General features: G+C 35.9%; 1 protein-coding gene across 3 annotated transcripts in view; it reads right to left on the bottom strand.

Annotated features, from left to right (window-relative positions):
- Positions 1-16,078, bottom strand: part of RYR2 (ryanodine receptor 2) — a 790,171-nt gene that overhangs the window by 364,245 nt on the left and 409,848 nt on the right. For all 3 annotated transcript variants that reach the window (XM_063708024.1, XM_063708025.1, XM_063708026.1), the window contains exons 13-14: positions 14,136-14,319; positions 12,000-12,135 (exon numbers count right to left, since the gene is read on the bottom strand). In XM_063708024.1, coding sequence (XP_063564094.1) covers positions 12,000-12,135; positions 14,136-14,319 — 320 coding nt within the window. The remainder of the gene's footprint in view (positions 1-11,999; positions 12,136-14,135; positions 14,320-16,078) is intronic.

Here is a 16,078-nt window from a genome sequence, read left to right as displayed (position 1 = left end):
CTTACCTATAGAATAAAAAGAGCAAATCAGTTTTTCTGAAAATGAACCACAAAATACTAGGAGATATAACTAGTAATTATAACTCTAACAGGTATACAGAGAGATATAACTAAATGTTACATTAAATAATGGATGAGAAGACCAATAGCCACTAACTTTGAAACCCTTTTATTTTCTTATATCATTTCCTTGGATTTAGACATTCACAATGTATATTAAAGACCTGAAATTCTGCAGTAAAGAAACTGATTCTAGCTTGGCTTAGACTACTGTTTTCTACACTTCTTTGATTGAACAACCCATTTTAAATAAAACTTCTATGTGACTTTTCTGGTCTCTTTCAGCCTAGTTTATACACTCAATTTTAAACTTTTAATTTTTCAAAATCATTAAATTCTTTCAAAGCAAGCATGGTAAATATTTTCTACTTTTATACCCCTAAGTTTATTCAGAAACAGTATAATTCCTTACAAGAGGATGGCAAGATGTTTAGACAATATGATATTTAAAGAGAGAAAGATGTCTCTATAAGAATAATCACTATTGAAAATCTGTTAGGCCAGGGGTGGTGGCTCACACCTGTAATCCCAGCGCTTTGGGAGGCTGAGGTAGGCAGATCATGAGGTCAGGAATTTGAGACCAGCCTGACCAACACAGTGAAACCCCATCTCTAATAAAAATGCAAAAAATTAGCCAGGCATGGTGGTGGGTGCCTGTAATCCCAGCTACTCAGGAGGCTGAGTTAAGAGAATCACTTGAACCCGGGAGGCAGATGTTGCAGTGAGCCAAGATCGTGCCACTGCACTCCAGTCTGAGTCACAGTGTGAGACTCCATTTCAAAAAAAAAAAAAAAAGCAGAGAAAATCTGGTAACTGACGCAAGCGTTTGAAGTAGTGAAGTTTGAGGCTACTGCCTGTTAACCTCCCTGTTAAGAGCAGGAGGGAAGAGACCCTACAGTTACAGTGTACAATTAAACTTAAAGATGTCCTTCATGTTTCCTCTTTCCAAAAATAAAGAAATAAAGTTATTATCTGACCTGAGAGTAAGAAAAGAAACACACAGAAAAGACGCCAACTTCATGAGAGGAGCTTTTTTGTGTATAGCGCCTCTGTGACATTTGTACAGAGATTAAGAGCTAATACACTAACTACTCAGGCTCTCCTCTGGCTCTGGGTCCGGCAGCCTCACTTAAGAGCCAGCCATTGAGATATACTCACAGACTGCAGAGTACAGGGGACAAAAGATAGGGGTGGAATATAGCAGAGGAATGAGAAGTACTAAGTTCTAAGCAGAACTAATTTTATTCTGTAAGAATATCTGTTCCCAATTTAGAACAATAGCAACTGGGAAAAAGGACATGATAAAGTTTTTGAATTTTAAGAGTCCCTTCTGTTTAAAACTTAACTCATGCTTTTCAGTTTATTTCTGATTTTGTAAAACTAATTTTATATATAATATATATAGCTATCTGAAATTATATATAAACTATTGTATTATCTAAAATTATATAGGTGTATATATAACATATATCATTATCATATTATCCATCTAAAATGAAAACATATATCATTATCATATTATCTATCTAAAATTATATATATGATATATATAACATAAGTGATTCTTGAAAGAAACTAATAGTGTAAGAATGAACTCTTTTAATAAGCCATGGGGCATTTAAGAAAATTATAAAGTAAGCCACAAAGAAAATTTCATTAAATTTACTGCAAACAGACATGGTATAAACCATGTTCTCTGACAGAACCGTGTCAGAATTTAGTAAGAAAAGCAGGAACGAAAATAAAACCAAAGCATATAAAAATTTAAACTCTCTCCTTAATAACCCTTGTGTCAATGATGGAATCAATATCATAATATAAAATATCTAATAAATATCAAAAATTAGAATACTACCTAACACAACCAATGGTAAATGGCCAAAAGTGTACTCAAGGCAAAATTAAATAAACACTTTAATTACTAAGCAATTGGGTGAAAATTGGTAAATATGTCTTTTGAAATAGAGGAAAAGAACATCAAATAAACATCAGTAAAATAGAAAAAATAAATCACAATAAAAGTAGAAATTAATACATTAGAAATAAAAATAATTTATATAATAGTAAGATTGATCAAGAATACATTCAAGGACTATTTTTTAAATATAAGCTAACTACCAACTACTACTTTAATCAAAAAGAAAAGGAAAAAAGGACAAAATTAAGAAAAGGTCATTACACCAGGTGTAGTGGCTCATACCTATAATCCCAGTACTTTGGGAGCCAAGGTGGGAGGATCACTTGAGCCCAGGAGTTTATGACCAGCCTGGGCAACATAGCATGACCCAGTCTGTGCAAAATTTTTAAAAAATTTTTCCAGGCATGGTGGTACATGCCTGTGGTCCCAGCTACTTCAGAGGCTGAGGAGGGAAGATTGCTTGAGCCTGGAAGGTCAAGGCTACCATGAGCCATGATATCACCACTGCACTCCACCCTGGGTGATGGAGTGAGACCCTATCTCAAAAAAAAAAAAAAAAAAAAAAAAAGGAATTATAAACACAACCATTTTATACATCTTTATACTGTAATTTTGAACATCTGGGTAAAATGGTGTCAAGATATAGATACATGGATATATATTTTTTTCACTAAAATTGACCCAATAGAAGGGAGAACATCTAAACAGAACAATAAATCATGAGTAACATTGAAATGTCAAAGACCAAAAGCTTTTTCGCACATATTCAATAAATAAGTAATTTCTACACTACTTCATATGCTGCATAACGATGATTTGGTCAACAATGAATCAGATAAAATGATCGTCCCTTAAGACCATAAGACTGTATTTTTACTGTACCTTTTCTATGCTTATGTACATAAATACCACTGTGCTACAATTGCTTACAGTATTCAATATGGTAATATGCTGTACATATTGCTGTACAAATGTACAGCCATAGGTTATGTAGCCCAGGAGCAGTAGGCCATCCCATAGGGCGTAGCCGCGCAGTAGGCCATCCCGTATAGCGTAGCAGCGCAGTAGGCCATCCCATATAGCGTAGCCGCGCAGTAGGCTATCCCGTATAGCGCAGCCGGGCAGTAGGCCATCCCATATAGCATGCCGTGCAGTAGGCTATCCCCTACAGCGTAGCTGTACAATAGGCTATAACACGGAGGTTTGTGTAAGTTCCATGATGTTTGCAAGATGTATTCCTTAGAACTATTCCCATGAGTAAGTGACACATGACCACATTCCAAAGCCAAAAAACTAAGGAAACTTCCCAGATTTTACAAAAGCAGTATCAGTGACATTGATATCAAAGCACACATCACAAAACAAGAAGAACTCTTATAAATCCAAAAATATTATATAACTTTATATATTAATGAAATTAATAAATCAAATTTAGCAATATAAATTTAGTGTTTATAAATCAAATTTAGCAATACATTAGCAACATTTCATCCAAGTGGAGATTCATTCCTCCAAAGAGACAAAAATATATCAGGAAATCTGTTAATGAGTAAAAGATCAATCTCAATATACTATGAAAATATATACATTTCTAATGAAAAAAATTAACTCAGTAAAATAGAGTACCTCCTGAACATCGTGCACGCGTGTGTGTGTGTGTGTGTGTGCATGTGTGTGTATGTAGGTGCATGTCATGGGTACCAATACATTTTACAGATAAATGGAGTCTGTGAATTATTATAATTCATCCAGTCAGTTAAGAAAATATCAGTTATGTGAGTTTCTAAAGTAATGAAAAAGTATGCAGAGAAATACAAGGAAGCTCATCACAGCACTCTTTATAACAGCAAAATACTGGAATAGCCTAAATGTGCCTAAATAAATAAAGGTGACATTACCTCAGCACAGAAGTGTACATTTGCTAAAGTCTGATGAAGGTTTATAGTTACTACCAAGGATAGAGGCCCACAATGCAGAATTAATTGAAAACATCTGCTAAAAAAGAACATTGATAGCATGATTCCATTTTTGTAAAGTAAATGTATACACTGAATATAAGTACATGTACAGCATGGAGAAAACTGTGTTTTTTTAGAAATTTCTTAGAGAATGAGAGCTGATATTTGGGGGGGAAATATCTTGATAAGGGACTGAGATAGAAACAGAGAGCTTGAGGAAGATTGATATTAGTGGGACTGCTTCCCCAGGTCAAAAAGGTACATTTTCTTATTCCAAAATAAGGTGGAAGAAGAATGGACCCAGGAGAGGAAAAAAAAGGGCCATGTCCTGTAATACGATCTTTCACAGTGACCCTTTGAACCAGCAATAAATTCTGTCAAAAAAAAAATCACAAATGCTCAATAAGAATGGAAGTTAGGATGTGAAGAGAATGGAAGTTAGGATGTGAAGTTAGGATGTGAAGAGATGTTCTGTGGCTACACTTTCACTCTTAGAGAAAAAATAGACAACAATAAAAAAGCACGGAAGTCCGAAAAAATGTAACCAAATAAACCCCTAAAATGTACCAACATCAAAGGAAAGCCTTTTGACTATCTTAGTCCATGAACCTGGAATTTGGAGCAAGATGAGCAAATCTTCAAGGAGAGGAGGGAATAGGTGATGTCTTGCTGCAAAGATGTGCAGATATGTACCCACACGTGTTATTCTGAAAGCACGCATGCAGGTGTGCAAAATGTTTTCTGCATGTATTACGTGATAAATATTTAAAGGAACATTTGTAAAGGTTATAGATCAAAATGTGTGGTTAAGTTTAAGAGTAGTTTCTGCCTTCTTAATTTTTCTTGTTTCTTTCCTTATCTAAAATGTATTAATTTTAATACCAAATAGTACCATAAAGTTAATATCTTTCCAAAAATAAAACGGAAAACCATGCCATCAGTATCTGTAGTGGCTTTCATTATGAGATGTCTCAGAGCACCACTGTCATCTTCGAAGTGCAATGGCAACTTTGTATGGTGCGTCAAGGTACAAAAACAAAAGACAAATGTTCCTCCCTAAAACTTTACAATACTCTTTAATCGCTGCCTAATTAAAGACTAAGTTAAGATCTTTTATCTTTTTGTAGAGACAGGGTCTCGCTATGTTGCCTAGGATGGTCTCCAACTCCTTTCCTCAAGTGATCCCACTGCCTTGGCCTCCCAAAGTTATGAGATTAGAGAAATGAGTCACTTTGCCTGGCCCCATTCTTTAATTCTATGAATTTAATCATTCTAGATACTTCTTATAAGTGGAATCATGCAATATTCATCTGTTTTATTAGTATCATCCTATCCCCGGAGGCTTCATGCTTCAATGTCTTTGAATTCTTGAACTCAAAATTTCACAAAAGACTAAAAAAATCTGAGACTTACAGAAAAATTTAGATTAAAAGAAATTCCAAGAAATTACCTTCACTTTAAAAATTTATGCAACAAATACTGATTCCCTGCTTTGTGTCAAGCATTGTTCTAGGTGCTGGAGGTACAGAGGAAATGAAACAATATCCCTCTTGGAGTTTACATTCAAAGCCTGGAAACACTAAGTGAACAGGCCCTACGCAGCACAGAAAAATGAGGGGCTAATTGGACTAAAATCTAGAAACATTTTTCAAAATATTGAGATTAACAAATAGATGCTCCTAAGCCTGAAAAAAAAAAACCCATTAAACAAACAAACAAGCAAACAAAACAAAACACTTCAGAATGTACTGAAGAATCTAAGAAGATAATGCACTGAAACTTCTTGGAGAGCTTGGAGAGCTGTCCCTGCATTTGGGGATCTTGTAAACTGGAGTCTGAGGACTCCTACCCGGGAACTTGCAAGGGTGAGGGTCAATGAGACTATTACCAAGCTGAAATTTTAAAGGATGTGTCTTGTTTATGTGATACGTTTCTGAGACTTCCTGAAGAACAAGATTGGAACTATCTAGATGCACAAACACTAGAATAACACCGATATGTGCATGTCTAAAGCCCATTTCCTTCTTCTTCACCTCTTGACTGCCTTTTCTCAATGTTTTATGGCATTTAGGGAGATCTGCCTCCTTGAGACACTGGGAAAATGGTTTGAATGTGCAAAAATAATGGCTAATGGCTGTATTCTTTCCAAGTCTTCAAACATTCATTTTGGCCATACTCAAAGAGCAGCAATCTATCCTTGTTGGTTTCATACTTTGAATCTTTAGAAAATGAGTATTCATAGGAAAGTCTGCCCAACGGCCATTTCTCAGACATCTTTAGAAAATCATTCTGTCTTGTAAGCATCCCACAGATTAATCGTGTGGATGTCAGAAAAGATGTATGAAAGCATGCCACAGTGATGCTTTTCCAACTATGAGTATCGCTGTTTCTAAGATCCTGAGGTATTCCAAACAGTAGGCTCATAAATCCACCTTTGTCATTCTCCACCTAAAACACATGAAATATATCCACGTCGAATGCAAAATTGTTATAGATTCTTATTCCCACCTTCTTGGTTTTCTCTCTGTGCAAAATAGACACACTGAAGAAAAAATACAAAGACAGTGGCTTATTTCACATATAACCCCAGAAGAGAATCTATGGTCTACCTATTTGGACTAATGGGAAGGAGGCTTAACAAATTTGGAGTTAATATCTGAACCAAAGGTTTTGACAGCCAAATAAAGAAGGAAAGGGAGATACACATGTCTTACAGGACTCCAATTATTGCTGCAGATCTGAGACTTTTCCAGACAAACTGAAGTATATATTTAGGTATATATGGCTATCTTATGATTACATTGAATTCAATAAAAAATATTGGCACCAGATGGTTCTGAAGTATTTTGCATGTCAAAATTTAACATAAAGTTGTATTTGTTACCCTTTTCTGGTCCTGAAATCAATGCTCACTATAACACAAAAAGAAAATCATAAGAACTCAAAAACATTTAAAAAACTGTCATAATTCTATCCATTGGAAACACCCCACCTCCCACTAAAATTACCATGTAGATTATGGGAAGAGATTCTCTTCATTTGTACTAATATATAAATTTTTTTTTTTTTTTACTCAACTGTAATTAGTACATTCAGTTTTTACTTTTACTATCAATTATCTGGCATTAGAGATATATGTTAACTACTTTTTTCAATTATAAAAGTAATGCATGTTAATAGATTCAGAATAATGAAAAATAAAAGATCAAGATCTCTCTCCCAAGTTGTAGCCCGCTAACTAGACAGAATCAGCGACATCAGAGGTGAAAAGAAGGGACAGACCGGACCAAGAATTAAAAGAACGCAATACAGAGAGGTTAGAGACAGACCAGCAACATCTGGTTGCTGGTGAGACGAAGAGACAGACCAGGCCCTTCTTCTTAAAAGAGGGGTGTAAACAAGGTCACAGAGTCTATGAAAGTTCATAAGAAGTGTGTGAGAGCTCCCTGAGGTCTTAGTAAAGACTGGAGAAGAGAAGGAGTGGAGGTAAAGAGATTAATCACAAATTTTACCATATATGAATATCATTGAGATCTGAAGTATTTAGCTGTATACCAGATCTTAAACATGCAGATGTGCGATACTGTGTTCAAAAATGGGTAGAATAATAGAATATAAAATTTGCAGTCTGGGGACAGTGATAAAGCAAACCTTGTTCCTGCCATTTTCCAATGAGGAAAACAAGAACCAGTATACACCTACAATAATTATGATTCTATGTGCTCTATTGGCTAATCTGTTACATTCTTTGCTATATCCAACAAATCTAAGTAAAGTTTCTTTTCTAGGACATCTTTGAAAAGCAATACAACAATAATAAGAATGAAGCAAGAGGTTGGAGACAAAAGTTTTACTATGTTAACAAGGGAAAGGATAACAGATATCCAAAAGAAATGGGAATAATGATAAGAAGAGCAATAATATGTGATGCTGAGCATTTTCTATATATTATAACATTTAAGCCACCCAACAACCTTATGAGGGAATGACTATTGCCATTTTACAGGTAATATTTATAGTAACAATAGATGCCACTTGCTATATGCCTGAATGAAAGTTCAGGTGCTTATTTTTCAAGAAAGGAACCTAATGAAAGAGGAGTAAGAGTTCCACTGGTTTTTAATACACTAATTTGATAGCCAAATGCACCCTGCTACAGAAAAGTCAATGGAAATCTCTGTAATGTATTTATTAAATAATTCAAGCAAATATTTATTGACTGCCTACTCTATTCAAGCATAGTGCTAGGTAGTGAATAAAAGCATTCTGATTAGAATTCAGTTCATAAAACCCTTTGAGGAAGTAGATGAGTCAACATTTGGGGTGGACACTTTAGCTTCTTGGCCACCATCCTCTATAACATTCATTCCCTATATGACAGATAGGCAGTCCAAGGAGTTGACCCAGTTTTAAGAGTGGATCCCTGATCAGTCAAGACCAATGTTGGTAAAATTTCCCTACTCTTGCCAGAATGACTGGTTCAGGAATGGCCAGACACAATTTGGGCTAATGAGATGCGAGGAGCGTTGTATTTGGGGATTTTAGGAAATAGCACACTCTTTCACAAGGGATAACTTCTGGAACAAGCCCTCTTTCACTTTTCCCATGTCAGAAAGAAAGTATGCAGTACTAGGAGCTAATAGCAGACAGCTGAGACCATCAGGAAAAGGCCGCACTAGAGGAAGATGACTCCATGGAAGGCAGAGTGGAGACATAAAGCAGCTGGTTCTGGAGATAAGATGGAGCCATTGTGTCAAACCCACTGGTAGACGGCGAGCTGTGCAAGCCCCAAAATCCCCTCTGTTGTTGAAGCCAGTTTGGGTTTGGGTATTCTGTTATTTCCAACTGAACACATCCCAATAGAAACATCGCTCCACCTTCAAGAGCTCCTTTCTCGTTCTATTTAAATAGGTAAGCCATTTTTAAAATCACATCTCTAGCCATGTTCCAGTAAAAGCCAACCTCAAAACTAATTAGGAGCAGGAACCGTGTTCATACCCACCAAGTCCCCAACATTTTGTAAAGTCTATTAATGTTACTTTTGTAGGTTCTAAAATAATCAAATTTAATCCCCAAATAACTCTGTGGAGGTAAAGGGAGGACTGGCTTGAGAAATAAGTAACGCAGAAGGATAAAGCTGAAGTGCTGACTTTGCTGCAATGGACCTTTTCTATGATTATATAAAAAATTATAATTCCTTCTATTCATTTTTGCTACTCATGGATACAATACCTGTTGAAGGGACCAGTGAACAGAGACTATAAAAAGAGTTGATATGAAAATAAAAGAGGCGTATTTTCTAGATTTACCTAAAAAACAATGTTCTTTCTGCACGTAACACTTTCTACCCTCAAACATTCATACATGAAATTCTTCTTTTTTAAAATTTAGAGATGGTTGCCCAGGCTGGCCTCAAACTTCTGGCGTCAAGCAATCCTACCAGTTCAGCCCCCCACGCAGCTGGGACTACACACATGAGCCACTGCATCCAGCTAGTTTTTAATATTATTTAGAGACAGCGTTTTCCTATGCTGTCCAGGCTAGGTGATGCAACTCTTTACTTAAGCATCGAGTTTATCCAAGAAATTCATCTTATACCAAGTGAAGAAGGCAGGATGTAGTGTTAAAAACATCACCACACTTTAGTCTCTGCTATATTATGAAATTAACTGCTATAACTTCTGCATTTGCAAAGAAATGCAGTCATTAGAATTTTGGCAACACAAAATCTTTATCTCAATCGTTACTGTGGTGGGTAAAATAATGAATCCAAATTCCTATAAAGCCTCAATATCCCTGGTCCTGTTCTCAGAAATGGCAGCCACATGTTACCTTTTAGTCTGAAAGTTCCAAACTGCAACTGTTTAATTTTAATAAATATCAAATAGCCCACCTAATGAAAACATATTAACAATTCTAATAGGCACAAGAGTTTTATTTGCTAGGTTGTATTATGACTCTATAAATTTTAATGACATTTAATTAGATTGTAAAGAATTTTCAAATATTTTGACTATCCATTCTTCCCATTAAAAATGCATCATTTTTTCTTTTTTTTAATATTTGTTTGCATTATCTCCTTTCTATACTTAGGTATGCTTTCCTATTTTATCAGAACTTATTCATGTAATGAATACACATTTATTGAGTATCTCCTATGTGCCAGACATTCAGTTAAACAGCAGATACAAAAACCAGGAAGGTGCTATTCTTGCCTTAGAAATCAATCACACTTATAACTAAATAAGAAATGTGACAAGTGCTATAAAATACAGGTGAAACTTAGTGGCAAGAAACCAGAGAAGGAAGGTTCAATTATACTTAAGAGTTGGGAGAAACATCAAGAATAACTTTATTTTTGTTTTTGTTTTGAGATGGAGTCTCATTCTGTCACCTAGGCTGGAGTGCAGTGGCGCAATCTTGGCTCACTGAAACCTCTGCTTCCCAGGTTCAAATGGTTCTCCTGCCTCAGCCTCCTGAGTAGCTAGGGTTACAGGCTCCCGCCACCACGCTCGGCTAATTTTTTGTATTTTTAGTAGAGACAGGGTTCCACTATGTTGGTCAGGCTGGTCTCGAACTCCTGACCTCAGGTAATCTGGCTGTCTCAGCCTCCCAAAGTGCTGGAATTACAGGTGTCAGCCACTGTGCCCAGTTATCAAGAGTAACTTTAAAAGACAGTGACATGTGAACTGGGTCTTGAAGGATATACAACAATTCTGGAAAAGGTGAGACAACGTCCCAGAGGTGTGATGTGTATGGAAAGTTCAGGAAACTGTGATGTGGCTCAAGTAAGGGGGTAGGGATAAGGGAACTGGGAAAATAGAAGGCTGGAAGGGTTAACTGGGGCCTCATATACCGGGGCAACAAGGTGAACTTTATCTTCTAGAATGATATAGAAATGTGAACAATGTCTAAACAGGGAAGTGATGTAACAGTTGTGACATACAGGATGAATCTGAGATTTTGGAGGTGAGGGTTAGGGTAGAGAAAGAGACCATTCCCCGTGGTCTCTGTTTTTGCACATCTTGCAAATTTGTCATTGGAAGCCTTTGTTTCAGGAAATCTTTTCCAGGATGTTTGCAGCAAGAGGCCATGTAAGAGGGAGATGTCTCCATCCACAGCAAAGGCCAGGCAGGCTTTCTGTCTAGTGTAACTAACTCACGCTCCCTGAGCTCAGGATTCCTTTTCTGTAACTCAACCAGCTGCATGTGCAGGTGTCATCTGTCCTCTTCACATTGTCCTTTGAGAACTGGGGCTCAGAGAATTGGCACTACAGCCAATCTCTACAGCTATTTCTTTGACTACTAAACTGTCCCTCTTTACCCTAACTGCAGGCTAACTTACTAGCTTGCAAATAGGGTAAAAATCTCAGACCCTTTAGTTTTTGACAAGAGACAAGTAGAAGCTACAGGAGGTCAAAAATAATGAGGAGCTGTGTTTGCAGAGAGCCCACAGGAATGCAGGGTAAACCACAGCAACTGTCGCTTAATCAGTGTCAGGTGTACTTAGAAGTTGCCAAACAGAGATCATATAAAGAATAGAGAGAAGACTGGAGCAGATCATTGATAAGATGGGAATGTAAGGAATAAAGAGGGACGCTTGCGGAACTAACTCCAAAAGCAAAAAGGAAATATTTAATACACATCCATATAAAGGCCCCTCATTTGCAAAGACTGCACCCTGAATGACTTTCTCCTCCTTTAACCAAAGGCAAATCTACTTCTGTAGCTACCTTTCTCACTCAGAGATGGATTTTAATACTAAGCACCATTTGATTTAGCACAGTAAATTAAAAATTAAGTCTCAATTAGGAGGCATGTTATAAAATTGCTGTAACTATTATGTGATTTTTTTTGCTTTTGTGTTTGATTTTTATTTTATTTTTTGTAGAGATGGGGTCTTGCTATGTTGTCCAGGCTGGTCTCAAATTCCTGGCCTCAAATGATCCTCCCACCTCAGCCTCCCAAATTGCTGGAATTACAGGCATGAGCCACCACACCTAGTCCATTTATGGACATTTTAAATAGATAACTCTGTTGCTATGAACCCAATCATGCTTCTTACCCAGCAACTCATACAGAGAATTCAGAATGGATTTCCAAGACTCTCCTGCTTCTCGCCCAGCAACATCAGCAAAGTGTGCTGCACTGCTGTAGACGTGCAAACGGTCTATGCACTCGAGCACGAGGTTGATCATTCCCTGGAAGGTTAAAAAAAAAAATCACCATCAGACATCCAAAACTGTCATTCTGCTTACAGACTAAAAATGCTAAGTTGATTTAAAAACAGAAGTCTGACTGAAGGTTCATCTACTAATCATAAGGAAAACTGTGATCATTCAAAGGACAGGAAGACACACATTTGCATGTGAAATGAAATGTTCTTCAGATAGTTCAAGCAGATTTTAAATTCTGAATGCCATCATCAAATAGCAGTGGAAGAACAACCTAAAAATATGTACTTCATACTTATGGCCTTCTATTGTTAAGTGACCATAAGAGCAGATCCTTATTCTTAGATAGGCATTATTATTATTCTTAAAGATATAGTAAATCAGGTAAAGCTCATGAAAAGATATTTTTAAAGCAAATCAAAAATGCTGTAATGCATTTTTGCATTATCGTGAACTTTGTAAGATACAGCCTGAGTTTGAAATTATGCTTTATTTTTATTATTATTGGTAGATCAAGGTTGTAAAAAGTGTGGCAAACCACATAAAGAGCTATAAACCACTATCTAATCCAATTAACTTATTTCACACAGAATTTAAGAGATACCATGGACCTAAGAACATTTCCAAGTCCCCATCCAGATTGTCTCATATGAGAAGTTGGGAAAAAAACTAAATTACTATTTTAATTTTTACACCCCAATATTTAACGTTACTTCTTCCAGATATTAAATAAATGCAGCATTGTAAAAGAGCCTAACAATTTGGCATATGTGAAAGCTCCCAGTAAACTAGTCCACATTATTATTGGTTTATGTTGATACTTTTTTGCTTTCGTGCCGTTGAGGTCTCTAGATAGGTCATCTCTTTTGAATACCCAGTGGGAACGTCCTCAAAAAGTTATGTCAGTTTCAAGAGTTTCTGATGAGATATTAGAACACAGCTTTAAAAGTAGACAGGGATTATGAGAACCTAGTAATAACCCTTTCTGGTTTTGTTTGTTTAGTTTTATTTCTCTGTGTCACAACTTTTATTTTAGGCTTTGGGGGTTACATGTGCAGTTTTGTTATGTGGGTACATTGTGTGTCACTGGGGTTTGAAGTATAAGTAATTTCATCACCCAGATAGTGAGCAGAATACCTGATAGGTAGTTTCTTGACCCTTGCCCTCCTCCCACCCTCCACCCTCAAGTAGGCCCTGGTATTTATTGTTTCCCTCTTTGTGTCCATGTGTACTCAATGAATAACCTTTTTTGTTACTTTTACAAAGCTAAGTATTTATTCAGAAAAAAGTCATTATTCTGCATACAAGATGCATTGAAAAGAATGGGAATCCAGCTGAACAAGCCTGATTTATCCCGTCAACCCTGGTAGTCTCCAATGAAGCTCCTGACTATATTAGAACATTAGATATATCATTTGGTCCTTCTTTTACTGTTTGTAAAATATGACACTTGAGTTCTTTTTAGCAGTGAAACTTTTGGTGCAATACAATCATACATGGAAATGTAATAGATGCAAAGGAGAAGGGTAGGGTTGCTCTGTCCAAGTAGGGTTCCTGGAGCTCAGCCTACTCCGGTAGCCCTCTCCTGACAGCTTCCATCCCCAACACGAAGCTTCCTATAGATCCTGGGCCATTTCCAAGGAGCACCTGCTGAATAGTTTGAAAACCCTGATGCTTTCTAAAGCCTGTATTCGTACAGACACTTTGAGATTCTTAATTGATATAACCCACATGAAGAGAACTATAGTGCTTGCAAAAGACTAGGGTGAGGGCTGAGCAGACAGTAAATGTCTCTTGCCAGGAGAAGGAAAAGATTCATGTTTTTAAATTAATACTCATGGATAGTATAAATAAATAAAAATCATGTCGAGATTTCTCTAAGGCCTGTTTCTCCTGTTCAGTAGTATACTTTCTCCTCTATATTGCAAAACGCAAAGATGGTCAAAATAGATGGAAAATTTTCCCAACCAAGAAGCTGTTTTTACAAGAGAATAACAGAAGAGAAATGAGTGTTGATAGAAACGGACCTCTTCCTGGAAGAGATTTTGCCGATTCTTCAGGGCTCGTAGTCTGTTCTGTTTGTCTTCATGCTCTAAATGCTCATCTGGGGGGTGGAAGTAGCCAATGAGATCCTGCAGACTTAGACTTACGGACTCTATAGGCAAATCGACTGTGGAAGCCTTCGCTTTCTTGCTGAGAGCATCAAGGCCCCTAAAATAAACCATAAACATTTCTCTATTGTCGGTGATTCACAATTTTATCATTTTTCCATTTATAGATGATTTCAGGCATTAATCTCTCTCCCTACATCACTGTAAAAGGGACATGTCAGAAAGGTCCTCCTGCTCCTAAAGCAGTGATCATGGATTCTGATTCAAGTCAGAAACTGTGCAATGTTATGTTATAAAAAGCAGTATCCACGGCCACTCACCCAGAGAATAACCTTATAGGCTACAGGAACAGTGTCTACAAAACCAATAGTTGGAATGTTCAGAAACCAGTTGATTTTCATTGGAAAGCACTACACACTTTAAGGCTTCAGGCTTCATCTTCCCAGATTCATAATTCTGACATTTCCTTGTGGTTTGTTTTCAAAAAGGAATTCCTAAGTTTTCATGGACCCTAGCTTGTCATTCTGTTTAATTCCTGTGAGTACAAAAATATATTCTAATGATGTTAATTTAGAAAATTTGCTTATGAAATGGTAAATATATATTAAAATGCTTTTCTATTATCTGAAAGAAATGCATTTAAAAGTTATACTAACAAAAATATCATGAAGTATTTTCTAGCCTTGGAAGAAAGATATATTACTGGCATGTAAATGTGTTAATTTGTTGAGCTTACTGAGATTCTCAGTTTTTAAACTCATAGCTTTGAATGTATCTGAAAAGAACTTTATAACATGTCTACAGATCAAAACTATTTCAAAATAAAAATATTTTTAAAAACAATGCATACAATAAAAGAATGGGACAATACCTCTACTGTAGTTGATATTGTAACATTCTATAGCCATGACAAGTTGTTAATCCATAGAAATATTACACTTCCATTCCTGCTCTCTGTATTAGCAAAATTGTATGGTAACATTTTATCTCAGGCAAATGTTTCTGACTAATTTTCTGACTATGCTGGAACTTACATTACAAAACAATAAAATACTCATTAATGAGAATTAGCTTTGAACTTTATAGTTTTAAAACATTATTTAAAATATGTCATCACTTCCACGAAGATTGCTAATGATTTTGGAATATTTGATTTCAGCTTTATCAAACAGTAGAAACAGTAAAACTGTACAACTATTTTAAAGTTTTTGCCTGAAATTCTATACCAATTATATATCAACAGAATTCACCTACCTACCCCCAAGTTTTATCGCCTCTATAAGTTTTTCTGTGCCCAAAATGCAAGAGTGACTTTTCAGTAGAAAATTATTTTTCCCATTTAATTCACATGCAGTGAAGTATTTTTCTAAACATTTTACCCCATTAACTCCAATTAAACATAAATAAATGTATAACAAATTCAAACTCAACTCTTAATAAGTGAATAAAATTCAAAAATGATTCAGTATCCACATTTTCAAATTTAAGTGAAAACAATAGTAAATGTCAGTTTTTAGGTTATTACATTGAAATAAACATATCTACCATGAGGAATGTAACTATTCAATTACTTTGTAAGAGAAGCCTCTTGTCAGAAGAAATGTTGTCCAAACTTCTAAAATTATTAATTATGTTACGTTTCAGGGCTTTCCTCTAATACAAAGATGTATATCATCTTAATTTATGAAGAACAAAAAATATAATCAAGAATCAAGGAGAAAAAAAATCATCCAGAAATCCAAAGATAGTAGAATCACACTATGCTAGAGTAAAAATGAAAGCTATTAACCTTATGGCTACATTTTGTAATTTAAAGATTAAACTATATTATTACCTAACAAATACAGCTTCCTCCCCTC

This window comes from Gorilla gorilla, chromosome 1 (assembly GCF_029281585.2).
Source record: "Gorilla gorilla gorilla isolate KB3781 chromosome 1, NHGRI_mGorGor1-v2.1_pri, whole genome shotgun sequence".
In the NCBI taxonomy this organism is placed as follows: domain Eukaryota; kingdom Metazoa; phylum Chordata; class Mammalia; order Primates; family Hominidae; genus Gorilla; species Gorilla gorilla.
The sequence above is the reverse complement of the archived record's forward strand: the minus strand, read 5'-3'. Positions and strand labels throughout refer to the sequence as shown.